At 33.9% G+C, this 25,472-nt stretch overlaps 1 protein-coding gene across 1 annotated transcript; it reads left to right on the top strand.

Moving 5' to 3' along the window:
- The first annotated feature begins 18,803 nt into the window (after nt 1–18,803).
- Nucleotides 18,804–23,241, top strand: LOC112785492 (uncharacterized). The gene is made up of 9 exons (XM_025828955.1): nt 18,804–19,429; nt 19,559–19,691; nt 19,812–20,033; nt 20,175–20,664; nt 20,864–20,966; nt 21,163–21,372; nt 21,469–21,565; nt 21,665–22,242; nt 22,872–23,241. The coding sequence occupies exons 1-9, from the start codon at nt 18,804–18,806 to the stop codon at nt 23,239–23,241; spliced, it is 2,829 nt and encodes a 942-aa protein (XP_025684740.1).
- Nucleotides 23,242–25,472: the final 2,231 nt, after the last annotated feature.

The raw sequence follows: 25,472 nt of genomic DNA on the forward strand, positions 1-25,472 counted from the left end.
TCCTAGAATGCCGACACTCAGATTATAAAACTTAAAATATTTAAAGACGAAAGCTATAAAAGGTGGTCTTCTAGGATATCTAAGTCTAACTTAACTTAACCGTAACTCTAATTCTTTCCTCCTTTCCTCCATACCTCCATCTCCGATAATTCGCATAAACAAACAAACAGATAAGGCAAGCACAAGTAGAAAACAAGTAGTTCAAGTAACAATTACAACAATTAGCAAAATATAATCAATTAGGCTTTCCCAATTAATGCATAGCAAACAAAACACACATATGCATATGATGAATGTCTATCATACTGGCCGTGAGCTCACGTGTCAGTTACTTTGCCAGAACCCGACACATCTGGTAGCTAACCCAGACATTTGTCTCTAGATTGCGCATCTCCAGGAAGATCATAAACGAAGGAGAGTGCCTTTCCACATCGAAGGAGTGTGCCTTTCTATCTTGCAACCAGAGAAGAATGTGGGAGAAACAATATGAAGGAGAGTGCCTTTTCACATTCCCCACATCCACATCACGACAAGAGAGGAAACTTCCGTCATCGACTTGCCATCCGAATATATTTTTCAAGTTAACGAGCAAGCAGGATCGCATCCAAAACTTGCCCTCTCAACCATTCCGACCACACACACATCTCGACCGTTCCAGCCCCACACACATCTCGACCATTCCGGCCACACACACACACATCTCGACCAATCCGGCCACACATAGTCATCCCCAATCTCATCATTAACATCTCAGTTCAGTTACTCTAGACCTTCTTTTACTTCCAAGTAACCTTCCTTTTCATAGTTTAATCTCATCATTTTCAACCTTTACTTCATCTCCAAGTTACCTCTATTTCCTAGCTCTAACTTATTACCAAGTCTATCTCTATGTTCTAAGGCTAAAAGGGCAAAAATAGAGGTTTAGAGGTTCGAAATGTAGCTTTAAATCACAAAAATTTAATTGCCAAAACTAGAGGGTTCACGTACACAAGCACTTTGCTTGCATACGCGAGATGCCCAACCCGTAGAGATTGGTCGCGTCGTGTGCAAGGGGTCATGTATGCAACCTTCTAAAGTTCCTTGCTCGCGTACGCATGTTCTACCTCGCGTATGCGAGATGCCCAACCCGTAGGGATTGGTCGCGTCATGTGTGGTGGCTCGCGTACGCGAGTTATGTAGAATCAGAAAAATGCTTAAATTGCAAAATTTCACCTTTTTAGTACTAAACTTTCGACACGCATAACCTTTTAATTTTAATATATTTTTATCTGTTCTTCAAACGAGATAAACTTCACAGTCCCAATTTTCATATGAAACAAATTTGAAATCATTTGAGGGTTTGGAAGCCAAGTTATGGCTCTCCGAATTTCGGCCTAAAAATCAATTTTTTTACAAAAATACTCAAACCTCTATTTCACCAAAATCATAACTCATATTTGAATACTAAAACTCCAAGCCTTGTTGACAATATCTAATCATACCAATTCACATTTCACTATCCAATTCATATCCCAAAACTTACCTAATCAATTCTCATTATCAACTCTCTTAACCCTCTTCAACTCAAGCCATACATAAATCATCATTCATACAAACATCATTATTATAAAGTCAATATCACCATTATCATCGCTTATATGATCATTATTCACCTTTCTTACCTTTTTTCGGCCTCCGGCCCAATTTTATGGCCTCCGGCCCAGTTTTATGGCCTCCGACCCAAAATTTATCAATTGATTAACATTCATATCACAATTATTCAATCTATCATTAAAGCATTATATAGCATTCTATCTTTCATCCCCAACGTCAAACAACAACTAACTCCCAACTTAGTTCACAATCATTCTCAAGGCACCAAACAATTTAATATACACATGCATTCATCCTATCCTATGGTCATCTAGCCTAAGTTTTCACAAAACATTATATATTAAATATGAGAAACCTAAATCATACCTTGACCGATTACTCGTGATGTATGGAATGCCTCAACTAGCACCGTTCCACAAATTCCAAGGATCCAAAATTACACCCCAAACAGAAAACTCAGCTACCTCAGCCCAACATCCAGCTTTCCGATACCACCAATTCCATCAACAAGCCTCAATTAACATCACAACTCAATCTAATTCCAATGAACATTACTAAATCAACATAATTCTCACTTGAATTCAGATCTCACAAGGGTTAGAGTTATCCTCACCTTACCAACGAAGAATTGGGTCAAAACTCGGCAATACCCGCGAGTTAATTCGAACCTAAACATCGAATTCAAGCAAAATCCAACATGATTACACATTGAATTCGAAATGGGGGAAGAGAAAATTGAAAAGAAAAAGGTGGCTTACCTCTGGAATAAAGTTATGGGCTTTGTAAAGCTCGATGCGCTGGGCGCGTAGTCGCAAACAGTGCGGCGATCAGAGCTCGGAGCGAGAAGTTATGGTGGATTGTTTGTGGTGTTAGGGTTATGTCTCCTTCCCCTCACCTTGAGCATGTTTCCAGCATTTCCTTGCTAAATGGAAGGAAGAAGAATACTTCTTCTTAAGTTACTTGGGCTGTTGGGTTGGGTTTGGGCCTATTTTTGGGCCTGATTCGGTCCGTTCGGCCTAATCTTGGCCAAACTCTTTGAAATTGGTGTCAAAATTCATGTTTTAATTAGCTCTATTACATTAAACTATCAAATCCCATTTTCTAATTACTTTGATTAATAATTAATTTATTGATTAGTTATTTACTAATTACTCGGAATTTACAAATTTGACATAAATAAAATTTTAATTTTTTATTGCAATTGATTTTAGAGAATAATAATCCTTAGATTTATAAAATTAATTTTTTATAATTAAATTTTTAAAAGGCAGGAGATTTATAAAGCATGCAATAAGGCAAGTTATAGTATTTTTTAATTTTTAACTTTTCAATATTTTACTATTAAATATTTTTTTATTTGAAAAATTAATTTCTAATGAAAATTCAGAGTTGATTCCTAATATATATTAGATATATTAATTTTTTAAAAGATTAAAAAATAATTTTTATAATTTTTAAAATTAATAATTTAATTTTTAATATTTATAAAAAAATACTTAATTATCAAAACAAATATTTTAGAAAAACTAAAGTTTTGAAAAAAAATTACCATACAAAAAATTATATAAATATTTTTTTTCCAACCCTAAAAATTTTGACATCTTGAAATAATTTTTATTTTAGTTACAAAAAAAAATTTAATATTAAATTTTGTGACAAATTAATTTTTTGTTATAAAATATTTTGAACTTTTACAATAACTTTATTTTTTGTTATAAAACATTATAAATTTTTGCAACAAAATACAATTTCGTTACAAAAACTAACACATTTTGTAACAAAAGAAATCATATTGTTACAAAACATTCTTATTTTGTAACTATAACTAATTTTTGTTACAAAAAACAACCATTTGTAACAATTTAAAAATTAATACAAAATTTTTTTTACAAATACTTCATTTTCTTGTAGTGATTAAATCAGTTGGACTAATGAATTAGTGAATCAGTAACTAAAATAGTTTGATGATCGGACCAATTTTCAGAACTTTGCATAAAAATCAGCAACTTTATTTAGGGTGAAAAAGAATATAATAATCCAACATGTATAGTAATAATAGGTTGGTCATAGTTAATTCTAATAATAAAGTTGCTACAAATAAAGAGATATATATTCCAATTTATTTGAGTGAATCTACCAAAAAATTCAAAATATCAAGTAAGAGGTGAATGGCATTTTCATAAGAATTGATTATTCTTTTAATTATAACACATCTAAAATTATTTAATTACACGCAGTACTTTTTTCACACATCCAAACTCATACAAATAAAATTTAAAATTTAAAATTTAAAAATAAAATTGAATTTTTGAATATCTTATTCAATAAAAATACATCTAATATATCTTATTTTATTATTAGTTGAATTTTTTCATTATTTATTTAAACATTAGTATTTATTTATTCTATTTTTTTTTATTTTTGGATTGTTTGGTATTTAAAATGATTTTAAAAATTAAATAATTGCGTAAATTTAGAACACATCTAAAATAATACAATCGAACACAAAAATTTTTTTGAACACATCCACAAATCATACAAATAAAAATTAAAATTCAAAAATAAAATGTCATATCTCATTTAATTATTAGTTGACATTTTTCATTACTTATTTGAACACGAAAATTTATTCACTTCAATTTATTTAATTTTTTGATTGTTTGATTTTTTTAATATATTATTTATTTGTACATATTTTAAATATATTATTTATTGGAATCTTTTTTAACTTTAACTTATTACAATTTTTCTTTTCTTCATATTATTCTCAGCATAATTTTATTTACTATCATAGATATCAACATGATATTTGAGTTAGACTTGAACATGCATCGTTAGAAAAAATTGATTCATTTGTTGCCCATATTGATACATATAATGTAAATATTTATAGTGGTTCAAGCAACTCTATTAAGCAACTCTATTACATAACCTGAGTGCACGACTGAAATAGTTGGCATTTTCTCTTATAACTTTTTATGTATTCTTCTGCTTCTTTTCATTAGTTTTTTATCTTAAACTTTACTCACAAAAAATAGTTCTTGCATCCTAATTAATAAGTTATTATTTAATAGAGTAAAGTATTATTTTTGTCCTCAACGTTTGGAATAAGTATTAAATTTATCTCTAACATTTGAATCATCCTATTTAAGTCCCTAACGTTTCAAAATTGACTTAATGTTATCCTGCCGTTAGGAATCTGTTAACGAAATTGACGGCGGGACAAAATTAAGACGATTTTGAAACATTAGGAACTTAAATAGGACGAACACGTTGGAAACAAAAACGATACATAGAAATAAATTTTAATTTTATCCTTCAATAATATCAATTTTTTACGGTACATAGTTGTTCAATTATTTTTCAATCACATTTAAGTAAATTATACTTAATCACATTAATTTTATTCTGAATAAATTTTTTTGATAATTTTACTCTTAAAAATTTTTACTCATCATAAAATATTTGTAGAATGACTAGTACATAAATTTGTGGGAAAAAAATGATACATATACAATAAAATAATGTGATTCTAGTCATTTTACAAACATTTCATGATGAGTAAAAATTTTTAAGAGTAAAATTATAAAAAAATTTATTTAGAATCAAAGTAATGTAATTAAGTATAATTTACTTCAATGTGATTAAAAAATAATTAAATAACAATGTACCATAAAAGATTAATATTAGTGAAGGATAAAGTTAAAATTTATTTCTATGTATCGTTTTTGTCCCCAACGTTTTCGTCCTATTTAAGCCCCTAACGTCTCAAAATCGTCTCAATTTTGTCCCGCCATCAATTCCGTTAACAGATTCCTAATGGCAGGACAACATTAAGTCAATTTTGAAACGTTAGGGACTTAATAGGACGATTCAAATGTTAGGGACAACTTTGAGACTTACTCCAAACATTGAGGACAAAAACGATACTTTACTCTTATTTAATATATTCGTATGAACATATGTAAATATCGTCACGATGGCACTATACATATATATGTATATATTACTTTTCTAGGTCACTATTCATTTAACCATTTTCGATGAGGAGATTTTAAAAATAGAGATGCTGTTTGAATCCCTTAAAGAAATATACCAATTTTACTACAAATATGTTAATAAAGTGGGATTCCATCCTCATATATAAGGAACATTAACTTGGACAAGTATAAAACCACACTTATTAACCAATTCATACAATACAATAGATATGGGTACTGAACAAAGAAGAATTTAGCAATCCAAAAGTCAAACACAATGTCATTTGTATAATATAAAGCTCGCATCTATATCTCTAATAAGACTGAATCTAGGGCTGGCAATTCATACCCTATCCGCGGGTATCCAACCCGGTCCAACTCGTTCGGGTAGGGTAGGGTACGGTCTGGGTATGCCTGCGGGTAGGGTAGGGTACGGGTTTAGGGTGTACCCTACCCTACCCTACCCGCACCTCATATATAACACATATTTTATAAAAATCTCTCTATATAGTGAAGGAAGTGAGAATTGAACCCACAACCTCTCTTATGTAATAACTTATAATAAGTGAACAACCACTAAACTAGTTAGTTAATTTAGTAATTTAGAGCATTAATTTTTTATTTTTTATGTTATTAATACGTATAAAATTCGAAATAATTGAATTTTATATTTACTTTGAAAAAATTTGATATTTCTGCGGGTAGGGTAGGGTAGGGTAGGGTAGGGTTTAGAATTTTAGGGTGCGGGTAGGGTTAGGGTCGAGAGATTCTTAACCCGCGGGTAGGGTAAGGTAGAGTTTTAATAAAATTTTCAACCCGCGGGTAGGGTTAGGGTAGAGTCCAAACCCTACCCTACCCTACCCATTGCCAGCCCTAACTGAATCGCAACTCCTTTAATGAAAAAAGAGCTACAGAGGCGGATTTGATATGTTAGAAACCAAAATTCTGACGTTACTATTTATATTTGAGTGTGACAATCATTAAATTCTAAAACCCAAATAAAATAGTATCTCTAATTTTATTCTCATTTAATTTCAAATCAAAAGTAATAATTACTTATTCAATTCAGCATTTATGATAATAAATGAGATCAACATTATATATAAATCATATAATATAAAATATCTTAATTTGTAATTATAATTAGGGTTAAGTATGATTTTGGTCCCTAACGTAGAGGCCAAAAATTTATTTCGTCCCTCGCCTTTTTTTTGCAACAAAAAGGTCCCTTAGGTTCCGGTTTGTTTTAAAATCGTCCCTCGGACAATTTTACCCCTGTGGTCGTTAGGTTTATTTACGACCGTTTTAACGGATATGGGAAACGTTAATTAATATAAATAAATAATAATAGAAGGATTAAATCAAGAAATTGAATGAATGTGAAGTGCAGGGGAGGCAGGAATAACGACGGGAGCTACTGCTGAAGGTCGACGGCTAGGGTTCAGGAGACAGTGGCGTCCATGGCTTCCCAGAGCTCAAGAGCCTCACGTTTTCGTTCAGATGCAAAGGAGTTGCTCTGTGGCCATGGTGAGAAGCCGATTTTGCAAACATCATCGACGAAGGATAACCCTGGACGAAGATTTTGGGGTTGTGTATACTATGAGGTAAAGTGTTCTTCCTATTTTGCTAATGTGGGTCTGAGAATTTGGGATTTCTTCATATGTTTCTGTTGCTCCTATTAGGTTCAGGATGTGTGTGATTTCTTCAGATGGGCAGATCCGGAACCTGGAGGTGTTCAGCAAGAGGTTGAATTTGCAAGAAATAGGAGGAAGATAACGAAATTAAAGGCAAGATTGAAGGAGTTGGAGACGAAGCTTTGGGTTGTGGCTGCTCTATGTTTTGCTGGGTGGGTGGGCTTTTTGTTCTTATTCCTGCAGAATCATTACAACTTGAAGCACCCTAATGGAATGCATTTAGGTTATAGATGATTTGGTAGGGAATGTTATGAGGTTTCCTGTGTTGTGTGGGTAGAGTTTGAGGGTATTCTGTGATGTTACAGTGGTATAGGTTTGTAGCATCTTTGAAACTGTTTGAATTAATGAAGAAAAGTGTTGTTTAATATTGCCCAAATTGTCACCTTCTTTAATGGTGGAGTTGTGTTATTTTGTAATGTAAAAGTAGTTTATGAGCAAAGCAGAAAAGCATTCAATAGAAGATCTGAAAATTCAGTAATTAGTAATGGAATATTTCATTTGATGACTAGTTAAAACATACACAAATATTTTATGTTTGCCTCCACATGCCTAGTACCAAAAAACAGAGAAGCAACACTTCAAGTGTCCTCAGGCACTTAATACCAAAATACAGTACTCAAACCAATGTAACTAAGGTAATGTTCTTAATGTAAATAGCCAATACCAAAATACAGTACTCAAACCAATGTAACTAAGGTAATGTTCTTAATGTAAATAGCCAATACCAAAATTAAAAACACTACTTGCAAAACATTAACACAAGAGTCACAAAAGATTTCACACTCAAATGCTAAAGATTTTCCCACTGAGATGGGGGTAACTTGGCCATCAACCTCAGCTTCTGCAGGGGTAGATGAGGTGCACTGCATTGAATGATAGAAAAGGGCCTCTTCCTCACAGATGGCTGGCTAGGAGGCTGTTTGTTGCTGGTGGAGGTTGCAGAAGATGCAGCCTTGTTCTTGGTCTGGGCCAGGATGTTGGGCTGAGTGGATGCTTTCTTGGGCTTGGTGGAAGCTTTCTTGGGCTGAGGTGCTTCTGTGGTGGGCCGGGCTTCATGTTTCTTGGGCCTTGTGGGGGGGGGGTTTTCCTGGTATGGGATGCTGGCAGATTGGTTGGTGATGATGCAGTATTCCTCTTTCTCCCTCCCCAAGCTGTCTGACCAGGTGCCAGCTTAGGTGCATTCTTCTTAGCTTTTTTGGTTGAACTTTGGGCCTACAATAGTTATGAAAATCATATAGAAAGTTACACACATATCATATAGCAGTAAAATTATATAGTTGACAATCATAATGGTAGTTGAACCCTAGAATAGCATATCACATACCCTCTTACCCTCTTCTTAGGCTGGCTGCAGCCGTTCTTCTTGTGTCCAACTCCACCACAGTTGAAGCATCTCTGGACTTCTCCCCTCCGTGACAGATGAGTCTGGCTTCTATTATCTTCATCTGCAGCCCCTCTTTTCCTCTTCTTCACCGGTCTGTGGCTTAGCCTCCTGTATGGAGGTGGGATGACATCATCATATTGAGTCCTCTCCTATAGCTCCGGGTCGTTTACAGGGTGTATCACCTCCTGGTAGCACTTGATGTAGGCCTCTTTCTTGTAGCAGTCAGCCACATATGACTCCAAATTAAGGCCCTTGAAGGTGATGCAGCTGATGGCATGAGGACAAGGAATTCCACTCATTTGCCAAGTCCTGCAAGAACATTCACCAGCAGCCAGATCCACAACATACTTATCTAGACCACACATAACCTCGTAGTTGCTAGCAGATGACCAGTAAGGCCTCCAGTCCCTAGCTAAGCTTGCCCGTTTCTCTAATTTCTTGGTAATCATTGGCATAATGTTTTCTGGATAATTAAGAACCCTTTCCCTATTTGCAGCCCATCTAGTCATCATATAAACCCTAATATCCTCTAACATGCTCACAATTAGTTTCTCTCTTGCTTCTACTAACACAGCATTGAAACTCTCACTCATGTTATTAACAAGACTGTCACATTTAGATAGGAAGGTAAACCTGGATCTTGACCAGAACCTTGGTGGAATGCCATTGAGATGTCTAAATGCTCCCTCATTCAGAACTCGCAAATTTTTCATCTCCTTCTCCCAGCTCTGCCAATGACTTGCTTTAGCACACCTCCACATCTTGTTCTTTAGCTCTAAACCAGGAAACTTCTTCCTGAAGTTGCTGTAGAGATGCCTGACACAGAACCTGTTATCCACCCCTGGAATGACCTCTTCAAACGCCGACAATAAGCCCTGTTTACAGAAGGTAAGATTTCAAACTATTAGTTCATATATAAATGTATACAAGGACAAGTTGCATTGCTGATATATGGTGAGTTACCTTTTGCTGATCAGACATAAACGTGCACTTTGCAAGGTTGTATGGGCCTAAGTTATCAGACAGGTGACGCAGAAACCAGACCCAAGAGTCCTTAGTCTCCACCTCCACAACCGCATACGCAATTGGAAGAATCTGGTCATTTGGGTCTCTTCCGACTGCAGTCAACAGTTGTCCACCTTGGGGGGTTTTCAAGAAGCAACCGTCCAGCCCAATGAACCTTCTGCAGTGTTGAAAACTTTTCTTGCAAGCATCAAAGCATACATACATTCTTTGAAAAACACAATAGTTCATCAGTTCTGCGTTCTGTCTCTCTTGAGCAAAATCTAGTGATCTAATAACCTTCAGAATCACTGTGGAACCTGGGTTTGTTCTTAGGAGTTCATGGCAGTAGTCGTTTATTCGCTTGTACTGCTCCCTAAAGGCGCCCTGTATCTGACTAAAAGCCTCCTGTTTTGTCTTAGCTGCCATTGCCTTGGTAACGGTCAGGTTCCATTTTTTGTGAGCCTTTGCAACCAGCTCCTTCACCTTGATCTTTGGATTGGATTCAACTTTCTTCTTAAACTGGCTACCCAACCATTTGCTGTGCATAATCCCAATCCTGTGTGTCTGCATGCAGGTATGTTGGAGATTCATGCTTCTTAGTTGCCAAGTGAACTCCTCACCGACCCTGTGTGCATATAACCAAAATGGGCAGCCTTTCTGACAAATAGCTCGAACCCTCACCAAGTTGCACTTCTTGAACTTAATGTTCCTAGCTGTGTTGACTGCATAGGCCACCACCGTATCCTTGAACTCCTGCCGAGATTCATACAATGTGCCCACCTTCCATTGGTACTTTCCCATCTCCTTTTGTGTCTTATGCACAGGAAACCTCTGCCCCCCCTCCTCAGCAAGATCCTCCCCATCATCAGCATCTATCCCTATTACATGGTCCTGCTCTAATTCATCACCGTCAACTGCATCCTCATCATCCAAATCACTTGTAACAACCTTTTTGCCCTTTTCCACATTACAGTCCTTCGGCACAGCATTATCTTCACCGAATCCACTTTCATAGTCGTACACCTCATCACTGTCAGTGAAGTGGATGTCTTCCATACTGTTTTCCTCTTTATCAGATGGCAAGTATGTTGGGTCATCACTGTTTTCGCCACTGCTAACATCATCACTAACCGCCTCATGTCCCTCTTGGCCTAATTCCACTCCACCATCCTTATTCTGGCATTCTTGTTGACCAGCAACCCTAGCTCCATCACTGTTATCTATATTGCCTTCGAATACCACTAAATCCATACCACCACCTAAGGGTTTCTCATTCTGGCCACCTACCGTTTCTCCCCCCACGTCCAGAAAACCCACCTCCGAAAATCCCTCGGCATCCTCAACCTCATGCACCACAAACAGATCAACAAAGCCTCTCCTCCCTGCTATGGTACACATTTCAATTGCCTCTGTGTCACCTCCCAACAGCTTCAAGTGACGCTCATAATCATCCTCAGTTGGGTCTTTGTACCATAACGCAGAAATGTTGGATTTCAGGTATCCAAGCTGTCTCAGTTCCTCGTATGCCTCAAACACACTCCACCGATCGCCGTCAATGTCCTCCACAACTGTAGATTGACCCTTCAAGTACTTGAGCACACCATTTTTATATCCAAATAATCCACCATGGTACACCCGCATGTTGAAGAGCGCCATCTCCTTCCCGAAAAACCCTATTAATCATCACAGGGAATTAGGCAACCAACTATGAACAACAACAACTACAATCAGTTCAAACCCTACCCTTCCACACACCTTCGCACAATCCACATTACGAAATGATAAATTACATTCACATAATGCTTACCTTGCCAAGGGATTTTTGTTGGAACGAAGCCAAGTTAACAACCCAGGAAGTTTTCCGGCAACCTCTCTCAAGCTACCAACGCCGGACGTCGCAGGAAGGCCTTCCAAGGGTTTCGCACAATTGTTTCACACAAACGTTTCACTCAGGAGTCCTGTTCTCAGACAAAGCGTTGCTTGGGAAAGGAAAATTGATCTCGCGGGAAGTAATACCAACCATCAAGAGCATTTTTGTATTAAAAATTTATTTTTGGGGGCAAAGGACGATTTTAAAACAAACCGGAACCTAAGGGACCTTTTTGTTGTGAAAAAAAGGCGAGGGACGAAATAAATTTTTTGCCCCTACGTTAGGGACCAAAATCATACTTATCCCTTATAATTAATATATGTATTGCCCATAAATAGAATAGAAAATAATAATTTCTTAACAATCTCCCACTTGAGTTATACATATATATTTTCTTGAGATAATCACATCTTATAAACATTATATGCGTATCTAAGTGTTATTTCCCTAATTACTTTAACAATTTACTCCATCTCATATATTAGTTATGGAATTACCACAACTTTGTCACATTAGTGTCACGACGAAACCACGATGATCACCATACTAATATACTCAATGACATAGATCAAATTTGGATGAGAAAATTCAAAAATTACATGAAAAAATAAACTCATGCATGTCTATTTTGTAACTAGTCCAATTTTAATAAACTTTATGAGATTATGAGTCAGAATAAAAACAAAATTAAATATTTCATTTCTGCAGAAATATCAATATTCTAAATTTGTTTAAATCATATAAGCATTTAAATACATACTCCCACTTAAATAATATATCATAAAATAATATGATACCCATATGAATAGTATCCACATAAAAAACTTTTAGTGTTTATTTTATACTAACTAAATATGCATGCATTTCTGGAGTTTGTGCTAACTTGCTCAAAAGACACTAAAATACTCTGAACTCTCTTGGTTAACAATAAATTAAAATACTACAACAATTCCGGCACTTTGCGGCGGTTTCTGGAGCTGTTTTACGGCGGTTTTGAACCGCCGCAAAATATTTCGTGACGGTTAATTAAACGCCAGAAGATGGGGCGCGGGCAAACGGTTAGCGGCGATTTTTTTCAACCGCTAGAATAACCGCCGCGAAATGTGAACTGATTTTGTGGCGGTTCTTACCCACTGCAGTATGAGGATGAAAAATGATATTTCTAATTTTGTGGCAGTTTGCAACCGCCGCTAAATGCCAGTGATTTGAAAACGATGCCGTTTTGTGGCAGGTGATAACCGCCGCTTAATATAAAAAAATGGACAATATAACCGCCGCTAAATTTAAAGTTCCCATTAAAATTTTAGGTTTTTAATTATTTTGCTTCTTTTGAAAACGTCTGTTTATTAAACTTTAATTTTTTATTTTCAATTAATTTAAAAAAATTACAACCAAGTAAAATAGCCAAATAACATAGCAAACCAAATTAAATATATGCAAACATAACATATATAATTAGATTGTCATAACATCATCCAAAATAAAGTAGGAATGCTTAACTTGAAGAAAATAAGCATAAAGCACTAAACCAACTTAAATGCAAAAGTATCTAAGAACATTGATTGAAATTCAAAATTTTTGTTGCAGGTCGTGATTACCAGATGAAGATGGCCCTGCACGTAACGAGTCCGGTATACTGCCCAAAAAAGTCAGCTCTGCAGCAACCTCAGCTGGCAAATTGCCTCCTTGCTGTTGGACTAGATATCCCAAGACCTTATGTATCGACTGCCTCTTTGCCTGCTCTTCTTCTAGCTTAGCCGTCAATTCTGCAATCCTCCTCTCATACTCTTCATTGGGCTCTGCAGAACCCGACGGTTGTCCAGCAGCGTTACCAAAGAGTTGGGTGGGACATGGTCCAGCACCTAGGGCACGAACTCGTCCTGGTTGCTCCTTTTCGAGAACTTGTGCTAGCGAATCATTTTGTGAAAGGTGCTCAGAGGATTCATCCTGGCTCTCAACATTCGCAATTGTTTCCTACAAATATACAACACATTGGAAAGACATGAGTTAACAGTAGCACGATATATACAGTAAGCTAAGTTGCTTGAAATTTTCAAACATGACTTACACTAACAACACGCGCATCGGGATGGATATACGAGCCATTTTTTTTCTTATGAGTCATGATAAACAACTCTCCTCTACCAACGGGCCTTCCTTGCTCTTTCTCCTATATCATTGATATCGACATAATTACGTAAACAACAACAACATATTCAAGAAGATTAATCAAAATCTTAATGCAAATAATTACTTATTACCACTTCGTCTTTTTTTCTTGCCAATATTTTGGAGCCCTCAGTATGTGTATAAAGTTGCTTGCTCTGATTTAAAGCGTTCTGTTTACACTTTTTCTATGAACAAATAACAGAACAAATGTAAATGAGAAAGAGATGTTGAATATAAAATGTAAGGGGTATAATATGTATACACATGTATGTTTTTGTGGAATTAGATTATTTCATCAGCTCGATCCTTGCATATGCTAGTTGGCACTAACTACTCTCATGCATTATAATCTTCTTGGAACTAACTATACATGACTTTACATTCTTTCCTCTATATATATGTATATGGGTGTGTGCTTTGACTATTTTTCATTGTTACACTCCTGATATCACATTAAAATATAAAAGCAAAAAAAAATGATGAATGCATAGAAAAACAAAAAAGATGGGGTGACTTTGCATTATTAGTGGGTGAGAAACAAATGCTTGTACAAGTAACTAAGTAAAGTAAAATGAAGTCATTCTGTAATAAAGATTGTACAAAGATAAAGATCAATAGAACACACAAAAGTCACGAGAACTTAGTTGTTCTGCGAGAGAGCAAAATCAAGTAAACTAAATTATCGAATACGGTCCCCTTTGCATAATTAAAACAAATAAAAGAACTAAACAAAGTAAATTATTTAAAAAAAAACCCGTAGACATCAACACATGAACAGAAATCAATTCTCTTGTCATTCGTAGCATATGAAAAGTCGAATTAATATGAGATTAATAGAAGTCATAATAAACCCAAAAAGCAGTAAATGAGATTAATACAAGTTAAGGATTAAAAAAAGAGAATTTTTTATCTTAAAAAAAAGTTTAACAATTCAGAAATGTAACACGTGAGGTTCATAGAGTAATTTGGATACTATACATTATTTACTACTGAATGATATGTAAAAGAAAAATAAAATAACGTAAAGAAAAGAAGAACAAAAAAGTACCTTAACTTTGGAGATTAAATTTCAAATCCTATATTTACTTGGTTGGTCTCAGTTTCCTATTGATGGATGTGGACAAGTTTTAAGAAGTGGATGTTTTGTGCAGCACAGTGAAAGGGATCTCTGACTCCTTAGTTGTACTGTGTACCAAAATGCATGAAGCTTGAGAACATATATAATGACAATCTTATATTTAACATGCAACGGAAAAAACTCTCAAAGAGAAAGGGTTTAACTCATGTAAGGGTTTGAAAGGGAGAAGTCTCTCACCTGATGAGAATGACGTGCAGCTTATGTGAGAGTTTGAGAGTTATAGAAAAGTTGGGGCGTATGGAAAAAACAGAAAATGCTTAGAATTAGGAGGAGATCACAACAATATTTAACCTGTGGATTTAACATTAATCATTTCAAATATTTTTTTTGTATTTTCAAATCACCTTAAATTTGTATTATGCAATGTATCCCTGTTCTTTTATTGTCGCCCCAAATCTGTTACGAAGTTACGGGATTAACTTAAACAGGTTAAGTATTGCTTCTTTAAAAAATTAAATTGAACCACTTTCATATTTTATATGGACTTAAACTGTTAGGTTAACAAAAAAGTAGAGAATATCGGTTTAATTTCAAATGTTTGTTGAACTAATCAGTTATAAAAATCTGTGCTTCTCAAAGGTATATAAACGTGCCATTTCAATTAAATAAACTTTACTGATAAGCAATAAAATCAGTTTACACAAGTTCAGCACAAATTATTTCTGAAGCATCACTCACCTATCTGGTTCTCCTCTTTTTGTGTTTCTCTCTAAAGACTTATTTATCTGCTACTTTGAACTGTTTCAAATTAAATTGTTTTGATTTCACACGATGAATTTTTTTTTGTTTTTCAGTTTTTTAAAGGCCTTAATTTTCACACCAATAGCCAGTTATATGGATCTTCAACCAGGTAAGTAACATTGTTTTTCTGCATCTCATGTATGTACTATTTCAAACCTCGTTTTATACTTTTTCTAATTTCAGTCTAAATCATAATAAACGCCCCTTGATAAATTAAATTTTTAACCGAAAAAAATATACAACTAAAAAACATGTTCACAATAGCATATAAAAATTAACAAAATTAACAAATCTCAACCATTCAGAATCCGTAACCTAACCCAGCAACTCAAACATTATTATTAACAACAAATCAATAGAACAAAACAAGAAAAAAGTCAAAATTAAATTCAACAAACAGTGCTTAATGCTGAATGATAACCAGAGGAAGAGACAGAAAGACATCAGAAAAACAATCAACAATATTATTCTGGCAATCTCAGCAACTCAGAATAATCAGAAATTAACAAAATCTCAGCAACTCAATATCAGTGAACTACCCCAGTAACTCAATCAGTAATTCAGTATTATTAACAACAGATCAACAAAACAAGAAAAAACAAACTCAAGAAGCAGTGTTTAAGCTAACCAGAGGAAGGGACAGAGAGACAGAGAGCGAGCTTGACGGCGACAAAGAGAGAGCTCGATGGCAACGGCGAGGAGAAGAGAGAGCTCGATGGCGACGACGAGGAGAAGAGAGAGCTTGGCGGTGATGGTGAGGAGAAGAGAGAGCTCAACAACGGCGACAGTGAGGAATCTTCAACCCTGCTTCCGATGTCCAGACGATGCCGACGAACACAGAGAGAGAGCGCTCGGCGATGACAACGACGCGGTGCTGCGGGACTGTGGGGGCTGCAGTGGCTACGGTGGCTGCGGTACGGGAATAGGGGGCTAGGGTTTTTTGTTTGTCCTTTTAATTTTCAGAGAGGGGAGGAGGTGAGTCGGGGCCTGGGAAAGATGGGGAGCTTTCGGGTAGTCCAATAAGTTTGGGATTTTTTTATAAAAATCAAAATGGCACCATTTTGGGGTATTTATCAAACTGGAAGACCTAAAAAAATTGATCGGTTCACCGATTCGACCATTTTTTTACCGATTTTTTGTTATACAATTTTTGAGACGAATCGAACCGTTCTAGTGATCGGTTTCTGGTTAACTCAGTTGAACTGGCCGGTCCGATTCGGTTTTCATAACTATGATTAAAATAGTATGATAATAATTTGAAGAGAAATGGAATTATGTGTAAATTTAATTTAAAAAAAATATTATTTCTGATGAACTATTTTATTTTTATTTTTTAAAAATATATCTAAATAAAAAAAATATCTGCAACAATAATTTAGTTGAAGTGGTTTCTTATGGTTAAGTTTATCTTTTTATTTAATATAAAACCAACTACAACTAATTATGGTATAATAATTTTTGCAAATTATAAAAATCTATTAAATATTGACTTTGTTCAATTTTTTCTTTCTCAAACCATTTCTATAACAATGTATAAAGGGAATAAGAGAGTTTGGTACCCAATTTTCACTTTTTCATCTTATTCCAATTACTAAACAATGATAACTATAACTGTCATCTTAAAATTTGGTCAAAATATAATTATCAGTCAATTTTTCAATTTTTTCACACTGTTTTTTGTATACACATAACTTTTACTCTTGTTGTCATCGGTTTTTTTTCTACGGAGTACATGTAGTACTCTCCCTTTCCTTTTACATGTTAGATAACCTAAGCTGACTTTTTTTTTAAATTTAATTTCAACTGTTAAATTTAGATTTCTAATTTGAAAATATAAATAAAAGCATTAATTTTTTAAACGCTGAATTTTAATGATTATTTAAAATGGAGGAAATTGCAAAAAATATAACAAAACAAAGGTAAAAAAAGTAATTATATTCATTTTATCTTTTTTTATCGACCCGCATATTTAGTAATCATTTTCAACCAAAATAAATATCGTGACAATGATTAAAAAGTCCAAAGTTGAAATGAAATTCACGAAAGGCAACGCGTTTGGAGTTTCCAATCTTCTGTAATTTTTTTCTATTAGTGGTTATATTTTTTGTTTTGTGGGCAAGAATTTTATTATGAGGAATGCTAGGGGACCAGCAATTTTGTGATTTGTAGCCATCAAATAGCCATCAATGATGGTTTTAATGGTGTGAGATGGATGTGAGATTTCATCCAATAGCTCACTTTTCTTTGCTGGTTACATGCTGGTCAGAATTTAACAAAGTTGCTAGCCCCTAAACTTTTCCTTTTATTATATTTCTATTAGTTTAAGTATGGCAATATTTTTTTAGTTTTATAGTAAAATTAAATCTTTAACTACTAACTTATTTGAAATACACGTTATATATAATAATGGTGATGAATCACCTTTTTTTTATGTTATTTATCATATGTTAAAGTATATATAAAAATGATATAGTCTAAAAAAAATATATAATGTTTGATAATCAATTAATAATTGAGAAATCCAAATTGGAACATAGGAGATCTTTTATTCTAAATTAGAAAATGACTGACAATAAAATATAATTTATTGATTTAAATTTATAATTTCTTTTAAAATAATAATAGAATCATTATTGGATTTTAATATTTAATTTTTTCAATATTAGTTAACATAAAATGAAAACAAGTTCGACCAAGTTGCATGACACCTAAACAATAATTTAGTTAAAACAAGTAGAAGTAATAAAATATTTAATAAAGACATTAGTTACACATTCTTCACTTTAAAGTACATTGACAAAAATTTTAAATAATAATAATGCCAAAACTATAAAAAGTGCTAATAAGACTATATGTGGTTGTATTTTATTTAAGTATTATTCGTCACAAATTCTCTTACGAAAATAGTAGTAAGTGAAGGAAAGATATTTTTTATATTGTGCAAGCCTCACTAAATTTCATATCAACTGTAATTCGCTAAACCTAAGTTGCTAGCTAAAACTAAATCGTGATAATTCTGATGGAGGAATATTTTTACAAGTTTGTTTTCTCACTTTCTTATGCCACTATTAATTAGTTCGATATATTTTGATACTATACTAGATATTGATAAAACCTGGATTTCAAAGTCACAGAATAGTGTGGAATATAGGCAAGAATTGAACAATTTTTTAGACTTTGCATCTGCGAATGCATCCTCCGATGGCATGATAAAGTGTCCATGTCCTAAATGCAAGTTTCAACTTATGCAAACAAGAGAGGATGCATACGATCATCTGTTGTTACAACCATTTCCCCTAGATATACTATTTGGCTGCGTCATGGTGAGAAGCCGGTTGAAGAGAGATCTGGATTGGGACGAGTAGATGAAAATATGATATCCCAAGTAAATCAAATGCATCAAATGGTCAACGAGGCATTCAATTTCACGATGCAACATGGGAGTGAGGACATCACAACAATCGAACATGCAGAAGATGATGAAGACGTGTTACCTTACTTATATGAAGGTCCAAGTCGCGTGGTGTGGGATTTTAACGATCTACTGTCAGATGGAGAGCAGGAGTTATATCTCGGATGCTCAAAGTACTCCAAATTATCATTCTTAGTGAAACTTTATCATTTCAAGTGTATGTGCAGTGTGAGTGACAAGGCAATGTCCATGATTCTTGACTTACTGCAGGACGCATTCGAACAAGAAAAACTTCCAAAGGCAGTGTATGAAGCCAGGAAGACAATAAGAAAGTTGGGTATTGAATATAACAAGATAGATGCTTGTCCAAATGATTGTATGCTGTATCGAGGTGATGATGAGAACTTGACTAAGTGCAAGAAATGTGAGTGTTCAAGATGGAAGTAGAAGACTAAAAAGGGCTCTATTGTTAGGCTCAACGTACCTATGAAGAGAAATGGAAAACCTATAGCAGTCAAGACTCTTCGTTATTTTCCTGTCATACCACGGTTGCAATAGTTATTCATGTGCAGCAAGACATCAAGTGATATGTTATGGCATAAACAGGCGTGTAATAACGATGGTTTCTTTAGGCATCCAATGGATGCTGAAGCATGGAAAAAGTTTGATGCAAAGTATACTAATTTTTCGACGGATCTGCGCAATGTTTGCCTAGCCTTGGCAAGCGATGGATTTAATCTCTTTGGGAATATGAGCACAAAGTATTCTATCTGGCCTGTGATTCTTATTCTGTATAATTTTCTACCCTGGCTTTGCATGAAACAGACATCTTTCATTCTATCCACGCTTATTCCTGGGCTGAAAATGCCAGGTAACGACATAGATGTTTACTTGCAGCCTTTGATAGATGAGTTGAAGCAATTATGGGATGGCATTGAAACGTATGATGCCAAAGAGGGAAACACTTTCAAGATGTGTGCGGTACTGATGTGGACTATCAGCGACTTTCTAGGATTGGAAAACCTATCTGGTTGGAATACGCACAGTGTATTAGCCTGTCCTACGTGTAACCTGGATGCTAAGTCACATCAGCTGAAATATAGTAAAAAATGGTGTTTCATGGGCCATCGTCGCTTTTTGAATCAGGGACACAAATACAGACTAGACCAAAATAGATTTGACGGGTAGGTCAAAGGTAGAGATCCACCAAAGAAGTTATCCGGAACAGATGTATTGAGGCAACAGTCTAATGTGCACCTTTCATTTGGGAAGAGTTCAACTGTGACATCCAAAAAAAGACGCAATGGTCAGAATGCGGATGAAGATGACTCGCATTGGAAAAAGAAGAATGTTTTCTTTGACCTCCCGTACTGGGAGGATCAGATGTTGCGTCATAACCTCGATGTGATGCATATAGAAAAAAATGTGTGTGATAATGTGGTCTTCACTATCCTAAACGATAGCGGCAAATCAAAAGACAATCTTAAAGCTCACAGAGATTTACAATGCATGGGCATAAGGCTTGAATTATGGCCGGGGAAAGGTGGTAAATATCCAGTCACAATATTTACGATGTCAAATTCACAGAGGGATGTATTCCTGAAGACTTTGCAGAATGTGGTCTTTCCAGATGGTTACTCTAGCAATGTTGATGTTGTATTGATTTGTGACAGCGCAAGTTATTTGGGTTAAAAAGTCATGACTACCATATTCTGATGGAACAATTACTCCTAATTTTGGTGAAGAATGCACTTCTGAGTCAGGTGTCCAATGTGATTGCAAATTTGTCATCATTTTTCTGAGAACTTTGTGGGAAAGCCATAAACCCTATGCAGCTTGCTGAGCTTCAGAATCATGTTGTGCAAACCCTGTGTCAGATGGAAATGATTTTTTTCCATCCTTCTTCACCGTCATGGTTCACCTCACGGTGCATCTTGTTGATGAGGTTACTCTTGGTGGACCAGTACATTATCGGTGGATGTATCCAATAGAAAGATTAGCTTGCTGATAAACCCCTTTAGTACACTCAGTTGAATTAATTGTGTATATACTAAGCGTTTTATTGTATTTATAAAAAAGGTATTTAGGACGTCTGAAGCAATATGTTCGTAATAGGGCACAACCAGAAGGCTCAATTGCAGAAGACTATTTATCTGGTCCTGACTTTCTGTTCTAGATATTTGGATAATATTGAGACTAGAATCAACCGACCAGGGCGAGTTGATGATGAGCACGTTGATGATTTTCATAATTCAGGGGAAAGTATGTTCCTAGCTATTGGAAAGGCATTAGGGGCTGTTTGGCATTTCGAACTCACTCCAATGGAAAAACATCAAGCTCATCGTCATGTGCTAGTCAACTGCGTTGCCGTGGTTCCGTTTGTTGAGTAAGTATACACATGTATTTCTAAAACACCAATATAACTCTTTTCTCCCAGTGACTAGTTAGACTAATTTTCTTTTCTCCCATAAAGTACATTTAGGGAAAAGACAAAGCGAAGCTTGCGTCATCAGACAAGGTCGCAAGCTAAGATAGATAGTGTCGTCCATGCAGAATTTCCTCGGTGGTTCAAACATGAGGTTGACAGAATACTAATCTGACCAATGTGTTTTTAGCCTGGAATTAGTACTATATAAAAACCGATTTTAATATAAAGTATGAATGTTATGTGGTTCCAGGTTCCTATGGAAAGTACACTTCATTCGAAAGACTTGAAGTTGTTTGCGTGCGGTCCCATGATTCAGGCAAGACGTTTTGGGGCGTACAATGTTAACGGATACAAGTTTAGAACTATCATAAAGGAAAACAGGCTGAAAACACAAAATAATGGAGTATATGTATCATCTAATACAAGAAGTTATGCAAGTATGTGTGATAATAGAGTGGTTGTTGGTGGTGTTCCGTATTACGGAAAAATTGTAGACATAATTGAATTGAATTATAACTGTTCCTTCACAGTGGTATTGTTCAAATGTGTTTGGGCTGATACCACTACCAGTAGAGGTATCAAACAAGACCATTTGGGGCTTACCAGCGTTAATTTCTCTCGTCCGATACACACTGGTAATCGAGAAGAAGATGAACCGTACATATTGGCATCGGAAGCTCAGCTTGTATACTATGTGGATGATGAAGTAGCTAAGGAATGGAGTGTTGTGGTTCTTGTGAAACCACGGGATTTGTATGACATGGGAGAAGAGAATGAAGAAGTTGAAGTTGGTTTTTCTCCACAGCCAGTTGAACATGTCAGCGGAAGGTGACATTGGAGATTTACTGTTGACAAGAGAGGATGATATAGAAGACCTCATAGAAAATGCTTCAGAGAATTTCGATGATGTCGTGTGGTGCTTAAATGAAGCATTTTAATGTAATTTAAAAAGGATCTTTTTGTCATAAACTAAGTTAAATAAACTCAACATTGTACGTTGTTTTCTTTGGTTACTTTATACTTGTATAGTTTTTATTTGCAGTTAAATATTTATGTTATTGTGAATTTTCATGAGTAAAAGTAGATTTTTCGTTTCTTTCAACGATTTTAATACAGAAAAGTTAGTTTACGTTAAATCCTTAATGCTGTTTCAGTTGTTGTTTTTCTTAGGGTTGCATTTTTGATAATCTTGCTATCTATTATTCAATATAATTTCACTAGTGTTATGTTTTGAAAACACTAGTGAACATAATAGGACCAATAAAAATTGAGGACTTTTCGTCATCTTCTGCAAGCACAACAATTGCTACAGAACTTCTGTTTAAGAAATTTTCCCAAACTACTAATAAGGGAGATGGTAATTGTCGAAAATTTGCGTTTACTTTTAAAATTGTCTTAGCATATTGTCGTTTGATTTTTTTTTCTAAGTCAATATTTAATGACTTCGGAGTTCTCAGTTTCTTCTATGTATACTCATTTTGTTATGTTCATGTTGATATTTCAATCTTACCTGAATATTCTGGAGAAATAGTTCCTGACAGTTTAGATGGAGAAGAGTCTGATTCAGAAGACAATTTAGATGATATCTCCTCTGTTGTAGTTGACAGATCCATGCAGTTTGATCTCAATAAGGTTTCGGAAGAAAACAATGAAACTTTAGAAGACCAACAAAGACAAGATGATATACATGTTAAGAAAATGTGCTTTGATCTGAACAAAAGACCATGGTATGGAGATGAAATATCAGATCCTGTAAAACGTGAAGCCCATAGATTCTTGACAGAGTATTTTTTGCGAGGTCAATACGATGTTGGAGAGAAATTTTGATCTTTTATTATAAGAGTTACGTTGATTCCCTTAATTTAATGATTTGGGTCGCAATTGTACATGTTTATCTACTTTTAGAGTTTCTTGATTTAGATTTAGTAAGGCATAACTTCAAAGAGGCGTAACTTTGATTTATGCTCTCTAGAACTTTATTTTAACTTTATAAATTCAGAGTATGATTTTATTTTCTTCTTTTACATCCATGTTTGAATGCAAATTTAAATGCCAATAAAGTAAACAAGAAAATCTTATTAGTAAATTTGTTCACATGAGTTAACATATATAGCTTATTTAACTTGTGAATTTTTTTACGTAAAACGAATGTAGAAAAAGTGTTACGAGTTTACGTAACAATGATTTAAACATATGTAGTTTAAGATAGTAGTCTTTACTTAACTAGATTATACCCAGATGGTTATTACTAAAGAAAACATTGCAATATGTGGTAATACGCATTTTGCGGCGGTTTAAACAAAACCGCCGTAAAATGTAAAACAAAAACTCATCCTGTGGTACATATAGTGGCGGTTTTCGAAAAGACGCCGCTAAATGCAAAGTTGATTGAAATATAGCGATGGTTCGAGAAAAACCATTGCTAAATGTAGGCCTGATTGCAGCCCCAACCCCTAACTACCGCTATATGCGCTGGAGGTTACAAAATTTTCGTCGCTATCTGCCGAAATTCTTGTAGTGAATAGTAAACTACCAATAAATTATCACAAATAACTCAATTGAGGGTCTTTCAAATATATATTCATAATTTATGACAAGTGGTTGTAGTTACCTAATTAAATGTTTTTAAAGAGTATTTTATATTCAAGTGTTTTAATGAAAAGAGTAACAAGTATCTTCCCACCACTTTTTTAAAGACCTCTTCCGTTGAGTATATGAATATACTTGTAGTGGATCAAAATTAAACATTTAACAAAGTCAGACTCAGAATACCAAATGATCTTTAACTTTATTTTTTAACTTCATATATGTGAACATGTAATGTTTTGTTATAACAAAACCTTTTTTACTATACTATTTAGTGATTCATTCTTAATTTACCTAAATTTCTACCAAAGATATCAATGATGTGTAACTGTAAGTGTACAGGTTCGGTATCCATCAAACTACTGTTGAAGCATAAAAAATTTTTTTATACACTTTTAAATTTTATAATTTTCTTGTGACACTTAATGAGACTATACTTGTCTTCTTTAGAATTGAGTATATAACCTTATTCATAATTTTACATGCCATCTATTCTATTATATAAAAATCAAATTTTTGCACTTAATGATGGAGCTGACGTGGCATGCTCTGGAGAGTGTTTCCCGATTTAATTATTTTAACTCATTCATTTCAATTTATTACATGACTTAATTATATCAACTAATTGATTTGATTAGATATTTAAATATTAATATAATTTATTATAATTAATTAATTATACTACATTAATTATAATTCGTTATATTATTGAATTGATTTTTTTATTTATGAAGTCTAAAATAAAATAAATAATTTATTGTTTTATTCTAATTAAATTTATTAAATTTAATTATATATTATATATGAATTAATGTTAATTTATAAATTATTTTACATTCAATCAAATAAATGGTAAATTACTTTAAATTATATACACACAGAAAAATGAATTTAAATGTGGTTTATATAGTATAGATAATATTAAATTAAGAATGGTGTATTTTTAAGAGTTTTGGTGTGATTTAATTATATTAGCTAATTGATTTGATTAGATATTTAAATATGATTGTAATTTATTATAGTATATAATACTTGATTAATTTTATTACATTAATTGTAATTCCTTATATTAGTTAATTGGTTTATTCATTTATAAAGTCTGAAATAAAATAAATAATTTATTGTTTATTCTAATTGAATTCATTAAATTTAATTATATTATATATAAATTAAAGATAATTTATAAATCACCTTATTTCCTTAGTCTTTTATATTCCATGAATTGTTAATTTTTAAGTTTTATATTTCCGTAAGCAAAAGTAATATAAGGTAAAACTTTTTTCATTCTAAACGGAATTATTCTATTTATTATTAACTAATATCATCATTAGACTTGATTTATTAAAAATATAAAATAATTTTATATAACAAATTATTAATTAAACTCATTCTAAAACGTAAGCAAAATAAATTAATTTTTTAGGCGGCCCAATGTAGATCCATAATTTATACAACAATCAAACAAAGCATAG

Source organism: Arachis hypogaea, chromosome 20 (assembly GCF_003086295.3).
Source record: "Arachis hypogaea cultivar Tifrunner chromosome 20, arahy.Tifrunner.gnm2.J5K5, whole genome shotgun sequence".
NCBI classification, from domain to species: Eukaryota; Viridiplantae; Streptophyta; class Magnoliopsida; order Fabales; family Fabaceae; genus Arachis; species Arachis hypogaea.